The sequence below is a fragment of the Pleurodeles waltl genome, chromosome 7, assembly GCF_031143425.1.
Source record: "Pleurodeles waltl isolate 20211129_DDA chromosome 7, aPleWal1.hap1.20221129, whole genome shotgun sequence".
Lineage (NCBI taxonomy): Eukaryota > Metazoa > Chordata > Amphibia > Caudata > Salamandridae > Pleurodeles > Pleurodeles waltl.
The window spans coordinates 287,202,910-287,224,796 of NC_090446.1; the positions used below are offsets into that span (position 1 = coordinate 287,202,910).

A 21,887-nucleotide genomic window follows, 5' to 3' on the forward strand; every position below is an offset into this window, starting at 1 on the left:
TTTTCAAGTGTGGAATACTGTTAACTTTTTGTGGTTCTACTGGTTTTTCCGTGGTATATGTTGTACTGGTGTAGTAAGATATTTTATTTCATGTTGATCAGGGCAAGAGACAATAACAGAATCCACAGGAAAATATGGCATGGAGTGGGATGAAGTAAACAGAGAAAAGAAGCAAGGGTTTAGAACCTAGTCTTCTGTTGACTACTAGGTGAGATGGTAGAGACTGAGGAGCAATAAGATGCTGAGAATGAATGGCTGTAGAGAAATGACTAAAGTCCAATGCTAAGTCTATGATGCCAAGACAGATTAATGGGGAAAATAGCATGGGGTTGTAAACAGTTTTAGATGTGTCCGGGTGATGAAGAAGGCTGAGAAAGTATTGTTGACAGGTTTCAGGACAATTATAGCAGAATGTAGAGATCAAAAAGTGCTTCATGGGGTTTCCTGTACAGCAAGAAAGGCAATCAGGGTATTGAACACAAGTCTTTCTGGGGTAGGAGAAAAATGGTACTGAAGCATATGCAGTGTTTTGGTTTGTAGTGGTATGACTAATGGCGATTTAAAGAAAAACAGGTGTTTGTTTTAAGACAGTGAGCAGTTTACAGAGATGACAGGAAAGATAGGTCATAAGAAAAAATAACCAGTGGTTCTATGATTTAGTAAATAAATAGATCCAATGGAGAACAAGATGTGTCAGCATCTTTAAGGATTGCCATACGTTGAGTTGGAGATGAGGGTGAAAAAGCAGAAAGTGGAGATACTAGGGAAGAGAGGAGAGATTTTAGAGGAACAAGGTGAGCTTAAGAGGAATGTTTCAGTTAGTTCTACTTGCAGATATCCTAAAAGAGAAGGGAGATGTGAAATATTCAAGTTAGAGGGCGAAATTAGTGACAGATGTGTGAGGTGTGGAAAAAGGGGTTTTAGTGATGTGGGCAAAGCATTAATGGTGAAAGCCACATTAGGAGATGAGATTTTGAAAATGGGTTGATTTCGCAAGCATGAGAAATAACGTCACAGTATTTCTCACTTTATTATGAGATTCAAGGTGGCATGTGGCACAGTTTTTGTGCACACTGAGGATTATAATACTCAGGTAACTAGAGTGATCCAAGGTTGATGTCAAGGTGGCTGCAGGGGTGAAGTTACAAAGGAGACGGTGCAGGTGAAATGTTTTCAGAGTACCGTTGAATTCTCCAGAGGATGTAGAATTTATTGCGGATCTCCAGTCATTGTGAATTCAGTGTAGGAATTCTGGCATGACATTTGGGAAACATGTCCATTGATGACAGAGGTCAAGGGTGGAAGAGCTTGGGTGCGGGTGTGGAGGCTGTCACGTTGATAATGCTATGGTCATGGGCTGGCTTATGGTGGGAAGGGTGTGACTGAGTATATGTTGATGGCAGAATGAGATTCGGTGTATTAACAGTTGAGTGTATCAGGGAGGAATGATTGTCAGTAAGTGGTCAGAAAGAAACTGGGTAAAAGAAATTGTGTTTCTGGTGGTTGGGGTTGAGGTCATCAAGTATAAAAATGGCAGAAGTAGGTGAGAGTATAAGATAGGGAGGGTGTACCATTGGGGTAGGTGTTTTGTGAGTGCCCAGCAAAGCCATTCCCTTTATGGAGAAGACAAAGAAGAAGCGGCCATTGATGGGCAGAATCTAGATTTGAAATGGTGCGACTAATGTGAGTACCTGTAATCAAGTGCAAAGGAGAGCGTATAATTATGCTACACTGACAGCCATCATGATTAACTTTATGACGCTGAATTCAAGCAACTGAATACTTAAATAGCGTTTAAGGTACATGTCTTCGTCGATCTGGGATAGATTTTCAGGGCCCTATATTTTAAGTAATTTAAATAATTAGTAAGGAATGGGTGACTATAATGTATGTTCCTTATCATAGTATCATCACTACATTTTTACTGAGCACAGCAGAGCATGCAGAACATATCAAGCAACCTGTTCAGCTTTTATGTGTTTTTCCATACATGTCAAAGCTCTGTCCTATCCCCCAAATCCATATAAGCACCCCTTCTCATTCTCAGGCCTAATATCCCCCTCTCTACCCAGAACCATCCCTTCTGACCCATTCTCCAGTTCCTTACTACATGTACTTCGTGTCTTGCTTTACTGACCCCCCTTTAAACTTACCCTGTTGCTTTGACTCTCTAAATAAATGGAAAATGTTTTGCAAAGCATGTCCACTAAGATAGTTAGCTACAATCTCTTGTGATATAATTTTTCATCAGTTTCTACATACCTCAGGCTACTGTCACAACTCATTGCTGTACTGTAGCCGTTTAGGATAAAGTATTTCTGCTGTTTCTAACTGTTCTTCATTCATGGTTAGCTTTCGTCTATTCGCCATCTTCCGCTATATGAAGACGTTTTAGACCATCTTTTGATGCACACTCCTTGACTCAGCGCCCAGTGCTAGCTGCAATTGTCCAATTTAAAAAGTTACAATTGGATAAATATTTCATTCATATTCAGAGCCAGGAGCCCCATATGTTCTCCACGAAACCACCAATCATTGGAGGAGGTAGATTCATAATTTTCCTTTCACTAATAAGTCTTTTCTAGACTTCCTTTCCACCTTGAATTGTTTTTTGCAAGTAGGTGCTGCAAACACCTAGATACTCGCATGGGCAAGCACTCATTTCTGTGGTAAAATGGAAAACGGCTTTCTAATGCTTCTGTTCAGAGACATGGCAGTGCAGCTCATTTTCAATGTAATTTAAAATCAGTTTTTATTGTGAGGAGTGAAAATACCCTGGCATAAATTATATTCACACCAGGCATTCAGAACGGTTTGGGTCTGCTTCACACGAGTTCTAACAAACGTAAATTACCATGCACAAACTGTTTTCACAACCAATTTGCATACCTTAAAACAAACGGGGCAGTGTTTGCAAAGGCGTTCACTACCAGACAGCACCTAATGGTAAGTTCCTAAACAATGCAACATTGATCACAGTTGGCTCCCAACTCCCAATATGTTCCATTCCTGGTATGGGTGGCAACTACGACTGTTTTACTTCAAACATGCGGGACTGAATGGCCACAGCTAAGGTGTTCCCATCTTTCAGGCCTACTATCTACACTACTATCTGCCTCTCTGGCTTGCATCACCTGAATTCTGTTAAGAAATGAGATTGCCAACCTTCTCTACCTTTTAATGTCATCGCTCTATCGGACCTCGATGATAGTCTTCGGAGATCGTACTTGGGAACGGACTGTATTCTGAAATTTGAGGAGAAAAGGAACACCCTTCATCTTTTACGTTTCAATCTATCTCTTTCCTAACAGAAGCTTCCAAGGTCCCCCAACCTCTTCTGCCCGTTTACTACAAATACGTAAGCGTTTACATATATACATGTAAATGTGATGCAAATAGTTCCAGAAGTCAAGTGAAAATGTTATTTTCAGCTGCTGCTTTTAGTTTTGAGTAAAGAGACCCTGTACACCTTTTCTACTTTACATGTCTGAATTATGTCCTCCATAGAGATTTCAGGTAATGACACTAACGGTATACTAGAACTAAACTTTATCATGCGATGTGGTATCACCTTCCACCCTTTACATCTTTCTTCTGTGGACACGGAGTGGCATTAATCTGCCCAGTTTAGAATCAACACAAGGGAAAATCTACTTTTAAACAAAGTACACACTATATGAGCTTTATTCTAACTACATAAGGGCCTCACACGTTTTCTGTTTCTCCCGTAAAACACAATATTCCTCGCTGGCATACCAACAAGCACAATCTAAACATGACAACTCCCTATATAGTTATCTGCCTGGGGGGCTGCTACTGAAAGTGAAAAAACAGCAGTTTGGCTACTCACAAACTTAAAAAGAGGGGACATTTGCATTACTTTCCTTAAAAGAGTCCTGTGAGTGAGGCTCAAACGCAATTAAATGTGCACATTAATGAAGTACATGCTTGTGCCACTCATATTCAACAGAGACATCTGAAATCTTCACTACTAACGTGTCAAACCCACCGTTCCAATGCGTGGACTCGTGCAAACTCCATTCGTATCCCAGTCGTTAGGATTATCCTTTAAAAGCAAGGGGGCTCAAATAAGGATCTACTGAGTCTACCCTCCAGGAAGAGAGCACTAAAAATGTAACTGATCTAACAATTTCTACCTAGCCAGATCGTCCTTTTCTCTGCTCACATTTCAGTTTGGTTTTAGGAATCAAACTGTGCAAAGTGTACACATTCTGCACAACCCAGGAAATTAAAAAAACACTTCTATCCACGGAATGTGGCTCTCGTACCATCTCCTGTACATTACAGAACTTGGGTACCAATCATCATCCATCCTTAATAAGAGGGTTCATATACAAATGTTTACATGTAAATTTACCTAACTTCTTCCTCTTCTGCTAAACTCTAGCAAGACTAGATGAAATGTCCATGTACACAGCCAAGAGCACAGGCAGAGCATCAAGAGCTTCCCCTGTAGAAACCTATCAATCCTTCACTCTTTCCACCATACATGCTAGAGAATGCTTGTAAACAACCAATCAAGGCAAGAGTGCTATGAAAATACAACACTGTTTGCTGTGCACTATACAAAGGCAAACCTCCAAGGAACAAATACACCAACAGCTAGAGGAGGTCATATAACATACGCTGGTATCATCGGCAAACCAGGTGCACACCTCGATCAATAGTAAAATTATACCGTTATGCGAATTATCAAGCTTGAATGCTGAAGCACTGTGGGAATTTTGTTGCCTACAATATCTAATTGCAGAACATAAAATGTTCCAAATTCATAAATCTTCAAATTCGACACTATTGCAATATTATTTAATAGTTCAACATTTAAAGGTAAAATAATCCACAGCTCGATTCACAATGTACTTTATGACAATGGAAGTTAGTATTCACCAGTGTATAATTAGTGCACCTGCTGCCGTATGTGGATATGGTAGTCATTTCTCAGTCTCCCGAATAAGAGGAGACAAATTGGCGGGCGATTTCTCATCAAGCTAACCACCGTTTTAATGCTGAACACGTACCCAGAGATATCTAAACATATAGAAAGTAAAGTATTAATAACTAAGTATCATATATTGGGTAAACGGAGAAGAAAGCATGGCACTGACAAAATAGATTTCTAGCAAAGCACAGAAAGTAAAATGTCCCCAAATAAATGATTTGCTTCCCAAAATATAGGCAGGACAAACAGAAACACTAATTTAAATAAAATAATTTTCAGTATCACAAACGTAGGCCTTTCAACATCTGACCTATATTGGGATACCTGAGAATACAAGTTAGACACACAATATTAGGGATGAGCTGATGCGAACTGCCAGCAATTTAAACCTTGAAGTCAGGGGGAAGATGTCTGTGCCAGAGGAAAAAGGTCACTTCGTCAAGGTTAGTTAATTTCTTCATAATGTTGAGCCACAGGCTCTTTCCTGTGCATTTTCAGGCACAATTTCTGAGAACATAGAAATATGTAAACATAGCTTGCAAACAGTTATGAAACAGACTTCAATTTACCCACTGTAACACCCCTGTGGAATCATACTTATATTCTGACTGCTGTTTACACATGCTTAGTATGCCTCTGAGAATTCAAAGCAAGCATTTAGGCGTACATGCCCATCTGTGTACACAGAAGTGGCCCGGTACACCGTGCGTTGTGCAAATGTTTGTATAACTCATACCTATGAAACCACTTAAAAAAATCGGATCAGTTTCAAAGAAGTATAGAAAACAGAATCAGTACCTCACACACAAAAAGCATCGATTCTAACAATAGAAAAAACTTTTAAGAAGCTAGCATTTCTGACGTTTGAATAGTGCATGCACACATGGAGACAGGCACACAACATCCATGTATTGGCATAGATAACACATAGAGGCAAATGTATGGACACAAACATGCCAATAGACGTTCATTCACAAAAGACCAACACTCCTAAAACAACCCACACATATAGCTCTGCGAGAAGGAGAAGACACCATTTGAATGACCTCCCTACAACAGGGAGTTTACTGTTAGCAGAGTGCCTCTTTGTTAGGAAGGAAGCAGGAGATTAAAATAGGATGCATAAGAGACAAAGAAGATGGTATAAATCAAGAGGTCTCAAACAGTGTGAAGAATGAGGCCCTCGTGGAAAGTTGGGAAGGACAGGCGGTTAAAGAGTTGCCAGTGCATGCCAGCAGGAGCCAGGTACCCAAACCAGCAGACAGCAACCATATTGGTATCAAACCATTCAACCCAAATACTGCCAGACAGTACACAAGCAGGCAAACATCGAGGAACGGGGCATCCATAATTGGACAGAAAGTGGGAAGTAAAGATGTATGGAACAAGGTTGCAAGTTCACTTTATTTACTAAATCATATTTAAAGTAGAGGACAAACTGGTGTCAAGGCCTAAGCAATTCTTTGGCTCTCCTTAGAGAAACCACTTTTCCTGAGTGTTAGAATACTTAAATGGGCATCTCACACAATCTCTGCCTGCCGGTAGTGATCACACATCAATACTAATAGAGTGCTTCCTTCATGCTGGGTCAAACCTTTACTTCTTTGTTTAAATCATACTCATGTGGACCTGTAACTGAGTAACTTAGTTTCTCTTAAACCAACTTAAAACGCACTTAGGTTTACAATATCACTGCATCTTAAACACAAATTGTGTATCCAGTCATGGGCGTCTATCTACCAAATTAGAGTTAGGAACTTCATTGAGTGATTGAAGCAAATGAAGACTACAGTTCCCAGAATGCACTGATTCGTTCAATGAAAGTCGAAACCCAAGATCAAAGTGCACCAACAATGGTGTGCGCACACTAAAAATGTATCTAATTTATTAATCCTTGTTTGAAATTAGATGCACCTTGACAGATCCTAACCTGAAAACATGCTAGAAAATAAAACACATTCATTGGAGGTACTCGGCATTCCTTGTGTAAGGTATCTTTTTAGGGTCGAGCCCGAGAGCGCATGCGCATGCATCTCACATACAAGATGCTGTTGTGTTCAGTACAGGGCTTGGAGCCGGCCTGTCATTCATGATTTGTTGGTTTGCGTGGTACTCTGCTTTACAGCCTCATAATTCTTCAAGACATGTCTGGCATCAATTTCTGTTCCTGGGTGTGGAGCAGGGATCAAGCACTTATTGATTCAACTTAATTAGTGCCTGTCAACTGCTCCTGATGTGATAGAGGTAATATTTGTTCTTTTTAACTTCTAGTGCCCCCTCAAACAGAATGCTTGTGACTGGCAAAAACGTGCCCGTCAGGACAAATACAATTGCAAATTTTTATTCTGTAAAGCTAACTTTATTTTATTTTGTTAAGTCGTCTTTTCTCAGTTTCCACTCATGGGCGCTGTTGCCAAAAGAAGACAATTAACTTGATTGAAATATGCGAGACCCATTGCTTTGTAAATGCTTGCTTTTTTAAGTTTCTCTTCGTGCTTTTACCATTATGATGATATGATCAATTCAGTGTTGTACGGCGAACAGTGCTCTAAAACATGAAACTGTGTTCCACTATTTAAAAATAGAAGCCTGTTATCACGGAGAACAGAGCCTCTGAAACAGAAATTCTCCAGAACCTAGACCAATCATTTAGTCATCAGGAAAGTACAGGACTCTCAAACATTCACGTAAACATGAGTGCCAAATGGCCAGTTACCAAATAATGCTTACACAGTGGTTCATATTTCAACCCTTTGTCAGGATCGAGTTGGCCTGAATGAATCCATGGTCGATACAAATTACTGAGGGCCCATTTCACAAAGAGACTTATGACTCGTAAAGTTAGGAGTCCGGAATCTTTGCACTTGTGGCAGAATTTCCGCACTTGGGGCAGAAACTCTGCATATGCTCACTGCAGAGATTCCACCATGAATGAGGAGACTCTGCTTGTGCAGGAGTTTTAACAAAAATTATTAATGAGTGTTTATGTATTCTGAATAATACATTTGTGTAGAAAATATAATAATGAGGAAAAATAATGCACGCATTTGAAAATGTGATTACGAAGAGTGGCCACCAATGTTAACGAAATGTACTAATCAATGATTTAATAATATTAAATATTGAGCATTTAGTAGTTTAATGTAGTAGTGCGTCATATTGAGGGTTATGCAGTAAGCTTTAGCTTTATTAATTGAAGGGCTTAACTTAGCGAGTGTCTTGGCCTACTTGCCAGGTCTCATGTAAAAGTTGTAGTTCTTAGCGTTTAATAAAATGGCTGTCCTAGAGAGTTAAACTGTGATTTCTATTGTATTGTTTAAATGTGCTCATAACGGAAGCTTTCTCATGAGAACCTACTGCTAGAAGATGACTTTCCTGCTAATGCAACATTTTATGTGTAATGTGTGTGAGACTGACTTTCCCAGGACAAGAACAATGAAGATACTGACTAGAGTAGAAGCTGCAACAATATTGTTACCTGACAAGCTGGATGATGAGGACATTGCAAGACAAACCAATTAACGACATGTGAACCGAGTAATATTAGAATTCATAATTTGGGATTTTAGTTTTATTGGACAAAGTGTAAACATACGATTAACTGACCAATAAGGATTTGGGGGTAGTATCAGCAGTTTTGACTTCACAGGTTTACACTGGGAAGAGAACAGGCATTTTTTCGACAGACATTCTGCCCTTGCGTTTTGTCGTAGCCCATTGCCCATTTTCTTGCTGGTCGAAAGGCCCATTCTTGCCCATACTGCGTTTCAATTAGAGACGTGCTTAACTTTAACCCTTACAGGTTTTACACATTCTGAACTTTGATGCTGAATCCTGATGCCTTGCTTATCGACTGATGTCCTGAGGATGAAGGCTGACTCTTCTTGCTGATCCATATTGAGGACAGGTATAATTTAATAGACTGTTGAATTGATATGCATTTGCTTTTTCTTTCTAGGTACCAACTGCACTGTTTTGATAGAGCCATAGTTAGATGTTTTTCCAAATTTGTGTTACTAAATTGTTTTGCATGAAGCCCAACATGCTGATGCTAATCTGGTGTTAGTTAAGGATTCTCACTAATGAAATCATGATGACAGGGACTAACACTTGATGAATTTCTCTGCTAAACTTCATGTAGATCCTTTGATGCAGTTGACTTTGTTACTGATTTGCACCAGAATCTTAGAATGTGTTGTAGTTCAAGCTTTGATTAGATTACGTTTCTTCTGCCACTTTGGACAGCCGTTGTTGTTTCTGTATGTGTTTCATTTGATTCTGAGATTATTCTACATGATCTTAGCATTGTTAATATAGGGAAATAAATATTCTAACTTTCACTAAAAGGTGTGGTTGTTCATGACTGAAAGGTCATGGTGTGTGACAATTACTGACCCCATTGATTCATGATGTTATTGATTACTAATGATTATTGATTATTGCGTATTGATTATTGATTATGTACTGGAGCTATGGTAAGAACATCTTAATTGCGAGTCAAAAGGTTCATCGACTTATTCGTGTCCCCTTGTAAGTTTACTTATTAAGGTCAGACGCACTAACAACTCCACACTCATAACAAACGAGTTATAAGTTCCTTTGTGAATCAGGCTCTGAACTTCTAGCAGTCAGTGCCAATAAAGACAATGCATTTCAATGAGGCCTTCTAGTCACCCCTTGTTTCAGATTTACAAGCAGCTCAATTCTCTTGATTTGTTAGCAGCCTTTAATGAGACTGACTGCTCTGCCGATTGGGAAATGGCAGAAACCAGCACTGAAATTCATCACAGAACTTTGCCATTTACCGAAATCTGTTACTTTACACTGACCTGCGATAAAGCCCATGAATGGTTTAGTCCAAATCTCAGAACAAACCACACAAGTTTGTCTCCCAAAACAACATCTTTAATCCTAAAGACTCTGCTCTGTCTTCTCCAGACCAGTATAATGTTTTAGTGGACTAGCACATCCACTCAGAGATCTATTTTTCACCTATGGTTAAACGTTTGAATCACAATGATCCCATGCAATCATTCACCCTTCCGAAATCTGTAAATTGAGTACCACTGAGCTGTGTTACAATAGGCACCTGCCAAGGAACCCCAGGGTAAACAGATGCTTTAAAAAACTGTTTATGTCTACTTGACATCATACATTTGAAAGCTTTAACTGTTTTGCTTATCGTATCCAGACACGTTTGCAGATGCTCTAAAAATGATAGGTAATGCGATGTGTAACCCTGAAACACTCTAAAGTTTACTCAATCAATCATGGGTTTGTAAAGCGTGACTACTCACCCATAAGGGTCACAAGGCACTTGGGGGATGGGTGGGCGGCTGCTGATCTGAATGGGAAAGGAGGTTCAGTCGAGTTTGAGTTCCTTCCTAAAATGGGACAGTGACGGAGAAAGCCTGAGATGAAGAGGCAGGGTGTTCAGGTCTTTGCAGCGAGGTGGGAAATTGATTTTCCTCTGATCCTCGTCTTACGGATCCGTGGGACGGTAACCAGGGAGCAAAGGTTTCTGATGGGTGTGTGGAATGAAAAGCGTGGATGAGGTATTCGGGTTCTGCAGCATGGAGGGCTTTGTAAGCATATGTGAGGAGCTTGAAAGTGACTCTTTTTTTGACAGGTAGCAAGAGGAGTCCTCTGTCGTTCGGTGATGTGGCTGCGGTGGGAATGTTTAGGGCAAGTCTGGCAGTGGCGTTTTGGATGTTCTAAGGTTTATTGAGGAGTTTCTGGGTGATGCCGATGTAGAGTGCGTTGCCATATTCAAGGCTGCTGCTAATGAGTGCGTGGGTCACCGAATTCCTGGACTCTGTGGGGATCCACTGAAAGATTTTTCAAGACAGGATGATGAGACGGCGCTGATCTGGCGGCTCATGGTGAGTGAGGGGTCCAGGATGATGCAGAGGTTTTGTGCCTGGTCCATGGGTGTGTATTGGTGGGTACACCGAGCACTGGACCACCAAGAGCCTTCTCAAGTAGATGAGGTAGAGCCCAGGATGAGGACTCCTCGTAAGACAAGACAAGTTTACTAGTTTCTTCAACCTGTAAAGGGGAACCCAACAACTACACCTGAACACAGACACACCAAAGAAAAGGATTTGATCATTTTCCACTCAAATGCATCCCAGTTCATCGTTATTTTTTATATCATGCCACCTAGTTTGGATCCACTCATAAGCAACTCAGTCTTGATCTTGCTCCAATAGGACAATCCAGTCGGAACTGCCTGATAAGGTCTTCCCGAAAATAGAACAGAAGCAACCCAATTCCGGTACCATGTCTGAACCAAGACTGATTTACATATGGCTGGGTATAATTTGAGGTGGAATTTGGGCAAAAAAACACAATGCACTGGGGCACACCCTTTGTAATTAACAGTGTCTGAGATCAAATCAATCATCCCATCCATCTCTTTTTTGTTGACTTCACAGCACTTACCTACTTACTTCATTGACACGGGGTCAGCATGCCAGCTAGAGGCAGTTGGCAGGCTGAACCCGTGTCAATGAAGGAAGTGGCTAGGTTGTGGACTGTGGAATTTGGGGCTATGAGCTAGAGAACTGGCCTCCACACTACATTAAATAGTGTGTTGATAGCAAAGCACTCATTTACTCCTGCCTCAGACCCTACTGTGCCAAATTAAAAATAAATGTCACTTTACTTTACTTTTTATTTCCTCGATACAATACGCCCACATTTATGTGGCAGTACTCAACTGGCATTGATATTTTAGAATTTCTTATGGCCAATGTAGAGTGCGAGATAATGACTGCCTTTATTTCAGAAATCTCTGTAAAACCTGTCCACTGTAATAGTTTCATAACTCATCCACTGAAATTATACCTGCTATATTTACATTGGCACCAAGTGCTTCTATACTTGCCTTGTGTGCAGCAGTGGAAACACGTTCCTCATCATACGTCATGCACTATGAAGACTCCCATTGAAAAGCACACTCGAATCGGTCTTAAAGCACGACAATAGCTGTTGACATCACATCACCCTGCTTAGAATATGTTACATTTTTACCATTTATCGGCATTAAATGTACTTTTACACAGATCAAAGTCAGCCGCATGACACACACCCAGGAGAGAGCACCCACGGTAAATATTCGCTTCGAATGGATCGGTTCCTGGTTATGGTTCTGAATCGAAGGTACCATTGGCACAAGGTGCTTTCTGGATGTCATTAATTTACTCACCCGCCATTGTGTCCTTCACTTCAGATCCAGGCGACGAGCCTCCGATGAAGTTCACCGAGTGATTCCAAGTGTTTCAGTGAGAGCCAAAACACTGGCCTCACCTTTAAATGTCACTGAGTAAAATTCAAATGAGCTGTAGTTTTTCATAGCTAATAATCTGAACGCGGGTTAGAAAGAGGCGGGAGTGTGTGTGACAGGGGAGGATCCTTAAAGTGTGCTCCTAAACTTCCCTGTGAGTAAATGTGTAAAGGAGGGAGGACGCTGCAGAGGCACACATTGCTTTCGTGACTCATTTCTGAAAATATTTGCTCGTGTGTGCAATCTTGGAGTCTCTCACAAAATGTATAAGGACATTACACCTGTAGAATTACAAACGATGCAACTGAGCTGAAGCCCACCATGCGCCACTCCGCTGCACAATACAATGCCCCCTCAATTGCAATTCTACACACTTTATACTTATGGATGCATTTCATTTGCTTCTTAACTGGAGTTTCTAAACTTTTTTAAAGATATTCTTTTTTTTTTCGATGCCTTGTGCATGCAATGATATCTAGGAACATAAAGCCGCATAACATAAATGTACAGTCACACCCATTTCCATAGAAGCATCCCCAACACTTATTTCTTATCATCTACGTGGCCTCTATAAATGCCTCCAATGCAATTGTACGGAGATGGCATGTTCTACATATAAAAAAACATCAAATCTAACAACAAAAAAGAAAATTAAAACATTTAAACGATTCACAAATGAATTAATGTTGGAATATCTCGTATTTTCTTGCATAAGAATAATACTATCTCTAGTCAGTTATCATTATATATTCTCGATTTTTTTCTTACAGAACTGGGTACTTTTCCCACCCACTCAACCACACTGTTTATCTTATTGTTCAATCACCCCGGGCTCAAACCAAACCAAACTATCTGCACTACTCACCATCGATCCTAAAGAGGGCTTTGAATAGAAAATAAATGATTCGTATACGACCTTAAGCACACATCTGGGACACTGTCCGATTCGGTCTTGTTGTCCTAAGTATGTTCCAAATGGAGACCATATTTTTTCAAATGTTGGGACTCTATCCCGGAACAGTGTTGTGAGTCTTTCCATTGCATATATCAACAACACCTTGGACCATCATACTTTATTGTTGGGGTGAGAACTAGGATGATGAGCTACTGTTAATCTAACAGCAAGAAACAAATTAATGATGAGCTTTCCACTGAGGGTAGTCAGAGGGTATTCAGATTCCTCACAAGTGTCACCCTGAACCAGGGGCAAAGAGTCCATTCTTAAGTCCAAACCTACACTGACAAATTTAGCCTGGGAAAATAAGTTTTCTGATCCAGAATAATTCCCACAGACTAGCAGTGCCAGTGTCAAAACATCTGTGATATCCCCTGTATGTTAGGCCCCATAAGAAATTCAGATTGCTCAATAAGGGGGTCATTGGGGAATTAAGCCACTTGGTTCCTCAGTATACTAGAATTTCAGTGGGATAGAGTAATTTGAGTAAGTGGTGGGCACTGGTTTGAAAGAAAACTCAGATTCGACCTTGACTGAAAGCTTCTTACTTTCTGGGTTACTGGAAGCTTTCAAATGGTAAAGCTGAACTCCTAGGATGTACTGATCTATCTGGCGCAATCCCTACCCACCTTTAAAATGTTCCCTCAAAAAAACTTCCTTGACACGGTTGGAATTTTACCCTGCCAGGTGAGTGTGAATAGTTTTTTATGTTTTGAATTGTACTCATTGGTAAAATGAATGGAAAAGTTTGGGCCAGATAAAGCAATCTGTGGAGAAAATTAATCTTTATGCATGCTATCCGGCCACACCAGGAAATTCCAATCTTCCCGATCTATTTAGGTCTTGATAGAGGGTATCCAATAGGTAAGGAATATTAGTTGAATACAAGTTCTTCCTTCATGTAGTATCCAGAATAATATGCTGAAAAGTAGTGAAACATTCTGAGTCTCAAATTCACCATAAGTATAGGCCCTGCTTCAGACATATCTGTGATTGCCACTTTTATGGGTTTGGTTATAACTAATTTCAATGCCTGTAACTGCGGAGAAACTGTAAAATCCCTTACTCAGGATGAGAATCAAGGTCTCTAGACTGGTAATAACACATATGTCACCTGCAAAAAGAACACATTTTTAAGTGTTCTTTCCCATTTTCACTCCCATAATCAAGGGGATGACATTTTGTACTAAGGACTCCAACCCTAAATGAAAAATACTGGGGATAGAGGGCTTCCTTGCCGTGTGCCTCTTTTTAGATAAATCTTACCACTAAGCAAATTATTCTTCTTCAGCCATGTTGATGGGGTAAACACAACTGGATATGATAATTCCTTTTTATCCTAGGGCACACTGTAGTCCTGTCTAGATCTTCAAACTTAAAACACCAATCCATTCTATCAAGTGAATAAAGGATTCATTTTCGTGGCTATTCTGCAAATATTGAGTGTCAGACATATAGTGTCTCTTGTTGGTCTCCCAGGAATAAAACGTGATTGTTTGAGTTGTATGATTAATGGCTAAATGTTCTTCAGGTGTTTACATAGAGTTTTCTAACATATCTTTGATGCAAAGTTCAGTAAGGGGATTGTTCTACATGCGTCATATAGTTCAAAAGTTTTCTTAGGTTTGGCTATTATAATTGTTTCTGAGTCCAATATGGTTTTAATTATTTACTCAGACTCAAAAAAAGAATATAATTAACTACGCAAGATAGCATGTGACCAGTATTTATTAAAAAGTCTTTTAAAGAGGCACTGAACTCATCAAGTCCTGGAGCCTTTTCGCTAGGTTCAGTGCTTAATAGCCTCAAGTTCTTCTTGTGGGGTTATCTGTTCTTCCAAGTATTTTAGCAGCGCAGCATAAATATCCATGAAATATACCACACACAAATATTTGTCTCGCTCTACTTTATTGGTATTTTCTTCAGTATAGAATTTTGCAAAATATTCATAAAATATCTGAGTGATCTCGTTTATATGAGTTAATAATATAGAGCCCTTGAAGTTTTATTGTCTTGGATTCTTTTCCTCTTCGAATTTCAATTTTATAGCCCAAAATCCTACCCATATTGTTCCCTTTTCGTAGTGTTCGCTTTGTGTAAAATATTAGTTTTGCTGTCTCCCCCGTTAAAATGTGTTCTAATCATCCTCTTTCTTTTTGTAATGTAATATCGGTTCTATGACAGCTTGTAAACTTGTGTTTTCTGTTCAAGCTAGTTATTAGTTGCTTCAACTCTAATTTTTGAGCCTTGTTTAAAAAAAAAAAACCTTCAGTGTGTGAGATAGGCTCTCCACAAATTACTCCCTTAGGAGCATCACAACGGGCTGTCAGAGGTGCAGTGGATTAATACATTTCTCCTTGAAATTATTCACTAGAGAGTATCTAATTGCTTCTCTAAAAACAGGGTCCCTGAAAGGTGTTTTGTTAATGTGCCAATGTTTCTGCGAGAGTAAGATATTCATTACCACATCACACTGCATGGTAAGATGGTATGTGAGTGTCTATTAGGCTCCTGGGGAAACTTTGGATAATCTATCTCTCTTGCTGTAAAAAATGTTAAGTCTACAGGATGTCAAGAGGATGATTGGGGCACATGAGAAACAATGTATACCCTCTGAGTGTTGGGCTCTTTAAATGTCGATCTCGTTTAGATCTTAAGAAATATAGTAACTCAGCACTCCAAAAGGAAGTATCTTGGAAATGGTACAACTCTACGCTTAGTGTAGATCAAATGTCCATACTTGATTGTAGCGCTGCTATGGCTACAATCAAAAATGTTTTTATGAGAAGATCAACAATAAAGGAGTGAACAATAACAAGATTTGCTTATTGTATTTTATGGAAGTATGGACATTTGATCTACAGTAAGTATAAATGTATAAAGTCGTACCATTTCCAAGTTACTTTCCTTTGCAGTGCTGAGTTACTATATTAATTATTGATGAAGTATATTGCTCAGTAGGCTGGTTTATGGTGACTGATCCCTCATGCTCGTGCACCCTTCTTTCTTGTGAATTTGTTGTACTGGTAAGTGATGTGCGGTATTAGCTGCTTAAGCCATTTTTTTGTAAATCATTTGTCAAATTTAGATCTTGAAGCCCCTCGAGAAGTGCCTTAAGTGTGGTTGTGGACCCCCCCTACCAGGCCATGTGACTGATTTAGCGCTGGATTTAATGTAGCATTGAAACCACCCCCATTTGCAGTATACATTTGGCCTGTTCCGCTAGATATTCAAGCAGCTCCTTATTAATTCTGGTTTTACGGTCTACTGGGGCATGGATACAACAAACAAGAGTGACAACTCCCTCCAACCTTTGAATGTGAAATCGAATTGGAAGTGTTCTTTTTTTTCGAATAATATTACTTAACCTTTGGCTTTCCCCTTAGTAATGGTATTGCAAGAGATACAGCAGATAATATAACCTATACATGCCATTGATTAACAAATGAGTTTCCTTTAGGAAGGAAACTTCTGTGTTCTAGAAGGAAGCCATTTCAAAAATATTTTCAGTTTTAGGAGGGAGTTAAGGCCCAGTCTATTAAGTGTCATTATATGTGAACATGATAATATTGCTATAATTTAATTCTAAACCATTAGCAAGGGAACAAACCAAATTAACACTGAATCCTGTCAATGTGGCAACTAAATGGTTTACCCTCCTAAGGGGCTTTTTGTCTTTGAGAAACTGTTGCTTCATATGATCATAGAACATACGAATATAAAAACAGTAATAGTATGAAATTATTCAACAACTTTAGTTTGGTGTTGTTGGCTGGAAAGAATTTTCGGTGGGTTGGAGGCAGCATCTGACTATCACTCGGGCCTGGACAATGCTATTTGCTCACATATGAAAAAACACCAACTCATGAGGAGAGGAGGAAGGCCAAATTGGCACATAGCCCAAAACCTGCAAAGAGTCCTTTAGTTTAAATTAAAGTAATTTGAGAACCATGTCCTTGAGGCAGCCTGACCAACCATGCTGCACGGCTCAGGAAAATGTGGCCAAGAACTGAGGCCCACCTGAGAAAGTCTCTCCACCCTTTTGATTTCTCATTCACAGAATGGATCTTTGCTGCTACAGGCTGTGCTAAATCCGCCAATGCAGTTTCGGAGGATTTTTCTGCATTTTCAGGGTTTGAACGCTTCACTAAATTCAGAGTACCCTTTGTTTCTTCAGGGGTGTAGGCTGTGGGAAGTCTGTCCTTAAAGGAGAATAAGATCCTTAGGGAGATCCTCAACCAAATGTGATATTTCCCCCCCTTGTGTATTCTGTAACAGTTCTGAACTCCTTATGTTTGGCTCAGGTGTATACTGAAATGTCCTGAAAAATCAACAACTCATCTTGCTTATACTGGATTTTCCCCACAGTTTGCTTCTACTGAAAAATGTCTTATTTTTGCAGGTAAAAGTGGTGTCCGTTTTTTTCTGAATGCACTTTATGTGTATGATCAAGAGTTATGTCTGTTTCGTCAGAGAAGCCCAACAGTTTCCAAAATAGTTTGTGTGTGTGTGTGTGGGCGGGTTCACTGTCCAAGATGGTTGAGTATATTCCCCTTATGTGAAGATTATTCTGGCAACTTTAATTTTCCCTATCATCTATTTTCCATTTCAGGGATTGTTGTGATCTTTCTAAGCTGCCAACCTCTCAAAAGAGGTATTTTGTTCATGTTCACATTCGACCAAGATGCACTTTTAAGCTGTACTGCACGTCCTTCGAGTACTTGTAGAGAATGCTCCAAGTCACGGTTAAAATTATTGAGGACATTAAGGACCTATCTATAAAAAAATTGCATCAGAACATGACATTTTTTTTGTGACGAGTGCAGATATCCTGTAACAAAGATCAGGGATCAGTTTCCAGCATTTGGTCTGTAAAAGCTGACTTTTCTTGCTGTTGAACCTTGAACTCTTCCCTAATGATTGCCCCCTTTGCGGATTTGGCTTTGGCCAAAGCCACTGTTCATAAGTGCCTCAGTTTTTTAAGTGTCTCCGAATTACACTTGCCAGAGAACTAGCTGCCACAACCAGTCCTAGTTGACATAAAAGTTGGTGTATTGTTTGCTCAGTCAATCATCCATGTGAATGGGGTTTTCTTTTGGACAATATAACCCGCAAAACCAACTACAGCTGTCGGGTCTGGAAGCCATGCAGGCTTCCTCAACAACTGTCCCTCTTGTGACTTTAGATTTAACTTTAACGAACCTCACTTTTTAGGTTTGTCCCAAGTCTAATTGTTGGCCCTGGGTTGCACTTGACAGAGTACTCTCCAACACCACAGGTGCTGGAATCTGCAGTACATGGTGTTTTGTTGGTGCATATTATCACCCATGTGAGGGATTTCCTTATAGTATTTATGTGCCAGGAGTCCAACATTAGCACCCTGGGGGAGTCACCACCTCCAGTTGGGCCTTGTGTCCTGTATTAATTATTTTAATTGACTTAGTAACATAGTGAAAGCCTGTCCTCTGCTGGACAGAACATTTTAGTAATGCTTAATAGCACAGAAGTCAGCACTAGGTGACTTTTACAGTCACATTTAAAAGCATAAACGAAGAGAGCTGCACTAACATGTATTTTAAAAGTGTACACATTTATTTTGTGGTGGACATTGTACCTATCATGGCAGACATTATGCCTACCAGAACTAACACTATGTTAACATGATTTAAACAATGATGAAATATATTAAGCATTAAATTAAACTATTAATAGTGGAAATATTATGATTCATAATGCTTATTTATTAGTTTAGGTTACATGTGCACCGAAAATTACATGTTATATTTGATGTGATGTTTTAATAAAGTCTGCAATTATTCATGTTTTTTTTTTTTTTTTTACATTTTTTGATGGTATAATATTAATGATGAATTCATAACTTTGCATATTTTGTGTGTTTTATTAATGGTGATATTAATGCATTGTATTTCTTGTGTTAGCAGAACTAGGCTTGAAGTCTTCACATTTGCAGCAGCAGTAAAATGTCAAGTCATTTCTTTTTTTCTAACATTGGTATTTCCAATAAGTTGTTTCATGTGAGTAGTAAAGAGTCCAATTGTATTCTGTGTAAGTTTCCCCCACTGGCCTTGAATATGGTACATCGAGAGCTGAAACTATTGGAACTATGGTGAGCCATGGGAAGATGCTGGAATCTATCAAGTAGCATTAGATAAATCAGAAGGCAGATGGACAGAGAGAAGAGATCAGAAGAACGCAAAGCAGAATTTGCCTCCAGCTAGAACAAATCAAGCTGAAGAGAGTGTAAAAATGCTGCCAATGAGAGAGATTCCAGATGGAGGTTATGTACACGTCCCTTGATGCAGAAGTGACATATTGTCATTTACAAATGATTAACCAAGATTGGGAGAGAAACCTGTATTGTGGTACAAGCAAACAGAGAGGTTTGTGAAACTTTCAATGTGCCTGTGGGAAGATTTGAACACATTGGCGGTCATTCTGACCCTGGCGGTCAAAGACCGCCAGGGCGGAGGACCGCGGGAGCACCGCCGACAGGCCGGCGGTGCTCCAATGGGGATTCCGACCGCGGCGGTAAAGCCGCGGTCGGACCGGCAACACTGGCGGTCTCCCGCCAGTGTCCCGCCGCCCCATTGAATCCTCCAAGGCGGCGCAGCTTGCTGCGCCGCCGAGGGGATTCCGACCCCCCCTACCGCCATCCAGATCCCGGCGGTCCGACCGCCGGGAACCGGATGGCGGTAGGGGGGGTCGCGGGGCCCCTGGGGGCCCCTGCAGTGCCCCTGCCACTGGCATGGGCACTGCAGGGGCCCCCGTAAGAGGGCCCCTACAAGTATTTCACTGTCTGCTGCGCAGACAGTGAAATACGCGACGGGTGCAACTGCACCCGTCGCACAGCTTTCACTCCGCCGGCTCGATTCCGAGCCGGCTTCATCGTGGAAGCCTCTTTCCCGCTGGGCTGGCGGGCGGCCTGAAGGCGGCCGCCCGCCAGCCCAGCGGGAATGTCAGAATTACCGCCGCGGTCTTTCGACCGCGGAACGGTAACCTGACGGCGGGACTTTGGCGGGCGGCCTCCGCCGCCCGCCAAGGTCAGAATGAGGGCCATTGTTTGACATTGTGGTTCCAATCAATTTGTGGGATGAGTGTAAGTGGAGTGTGGATTGGCCACCTTGTGAGATCCAGTGACAGGTGCGCCATCTGAAGAGGTGATGAAAGGGTGTTATAAAGTGATTAAGTTCCTGAAGAATAAAGCTTGCCTAAAAGATGTTGATTGGCATAAGACTGACAAAACAGCACAGGAAACGAAGGAGTGGATTAATGCTTATTATGAGTGATTGTTGCAGGCATTCAAACAGCATAGTGGGTCTGACTTTATTAAGCCAAAAGACACGAGTCATTTTGGTTCAGATCTGTACAAGGGTTGAAACCTAAAATTAGTAGCATGATTAAGAATCATTTGATTTGCTGTCAGAATAAACCGATTGATGAAGTGCTGAAGTATGCTAGGTACTGTGGTGCTGGAATTGAATTGAAGCAGAAAAAGTTGAAAGAGATGGTGAAGCAAATTCAGACAAATAGTGAGGATGAAATGTCCAGCAAAACTGATGAAATGTACCCTCTCATTTCATTGTGCCCAATGATGACAGTTAAAAAATGATCTGCCCGAACAGCTGCAAGGAACAGTGATGGTGAAGGCTTAGGATTTTTCAGGGAAAGATATTGGACTCATTAGAGGAGTTTAGCCTGTTAGAATAACAATAAAGCAAAATGCAGTATTCCCCAAGAACCCGCAAATTAATTCAGCCCCAGAAGTGATTGCAGGAAGTTCTCCTGTAATTGAAAATTTTGTTGCGCAAGGAATCCTGAAGGACGTAATGGGAAGCCCATGTAATTTTCCTATTATGGGACTGCAGAAGCCCAATAGAAAATACTGCATAGTCCAGTATTTTAGAAAGGTTAACAAAATTGCCATTTCTGTTGTCCTGTGGTTTCGAATCCTGCTGTGATTTTGTTTCAGATCTCTTGTGAAGTGGAATGGTTCTCTGACATTAAATTTGGACGCCATGTATATTCCTGGTGTCGTACTCCATAGGGGTATACAGAGTCAACATCCATTTTTTTCACATCTTGAAAAAATAATTTTGAGTACCGGAACATGCCATTTCATTCAGCCTTGGTTCAGTACACTGATGGTTTGATGGTTGCATCAAACACGCGTGAAGCCTATAGGAGAGATACTACTGCCCTGTTGAACTATTTGGGTGAGAATGGCCATAAAGCTTCCCCCTCAAAATTACAGTATTGTCAGAGAGAGGTGAAGTATTCAGGTCATCACATAGAGAAAGGTGCAAGAATGGTGCCCCAAGAAAGAATTGCAGCAATTATGCAAATGAATCCACCTGTGACACAGAAAGATAACAGAGTGGTCCTGGGAATAGTCGGCTATTGCAGTCAGTGGGTCCCAAATCTTTCAATGATTTCTAAGCCATTGAAAAAATTGACACACAAAGCAGTGTCTAATCCGGTACCATTTGATGACACATGCCTGAAAGCCTTCTCCGAGCTGAGAGAAAGCCTATGCCAAGCCCCTGCTCTGGGAATGCCTAATTACAATAAGTGTTTTTCATTGTTTTGCCATGAACATGATGGTTGTGCACGTTCTGTTTTTACGCAGTTACATTGAGGGGTCAACAGACCAGTGGCTTATTTTT

The 21,887-nt window shown here is 40.5% G+C and overlaps 1 protein-coding gene across 3 annotated transcripts in view; it reads right to left on the reverse strand.

Annotated features, from left to right (window-relative positions):
* LOC138304022 (protein-glutamine gamma-glutamyltransferase 6-like) overlaps positions 1-21,887 on the reverse strand; it is a 418,261-nt gene that overhangs the window by 271,347 nt on the left and 125,027 nt on the right. Inside the window, exon 1 of one of the 3 annotated variants that reach the window (XM_069243673.1) lies at positions 12,171-12,284. The exons of the other annotated variants lie outside the window; for them this stretch is intronic. Within the exon in view, the coding sequence (XP_069099774.1) occupies positions 12,171-12,177 (7 nt within the window). The 5' untranslated portion in view covers positions 12,178-12,284. Of the gene's footprint in view, positions 1-12,170; positions 12,285-21,887 lie in introns of those variants that run through there. 3 annotated transcript variants of the gene reach the window in all.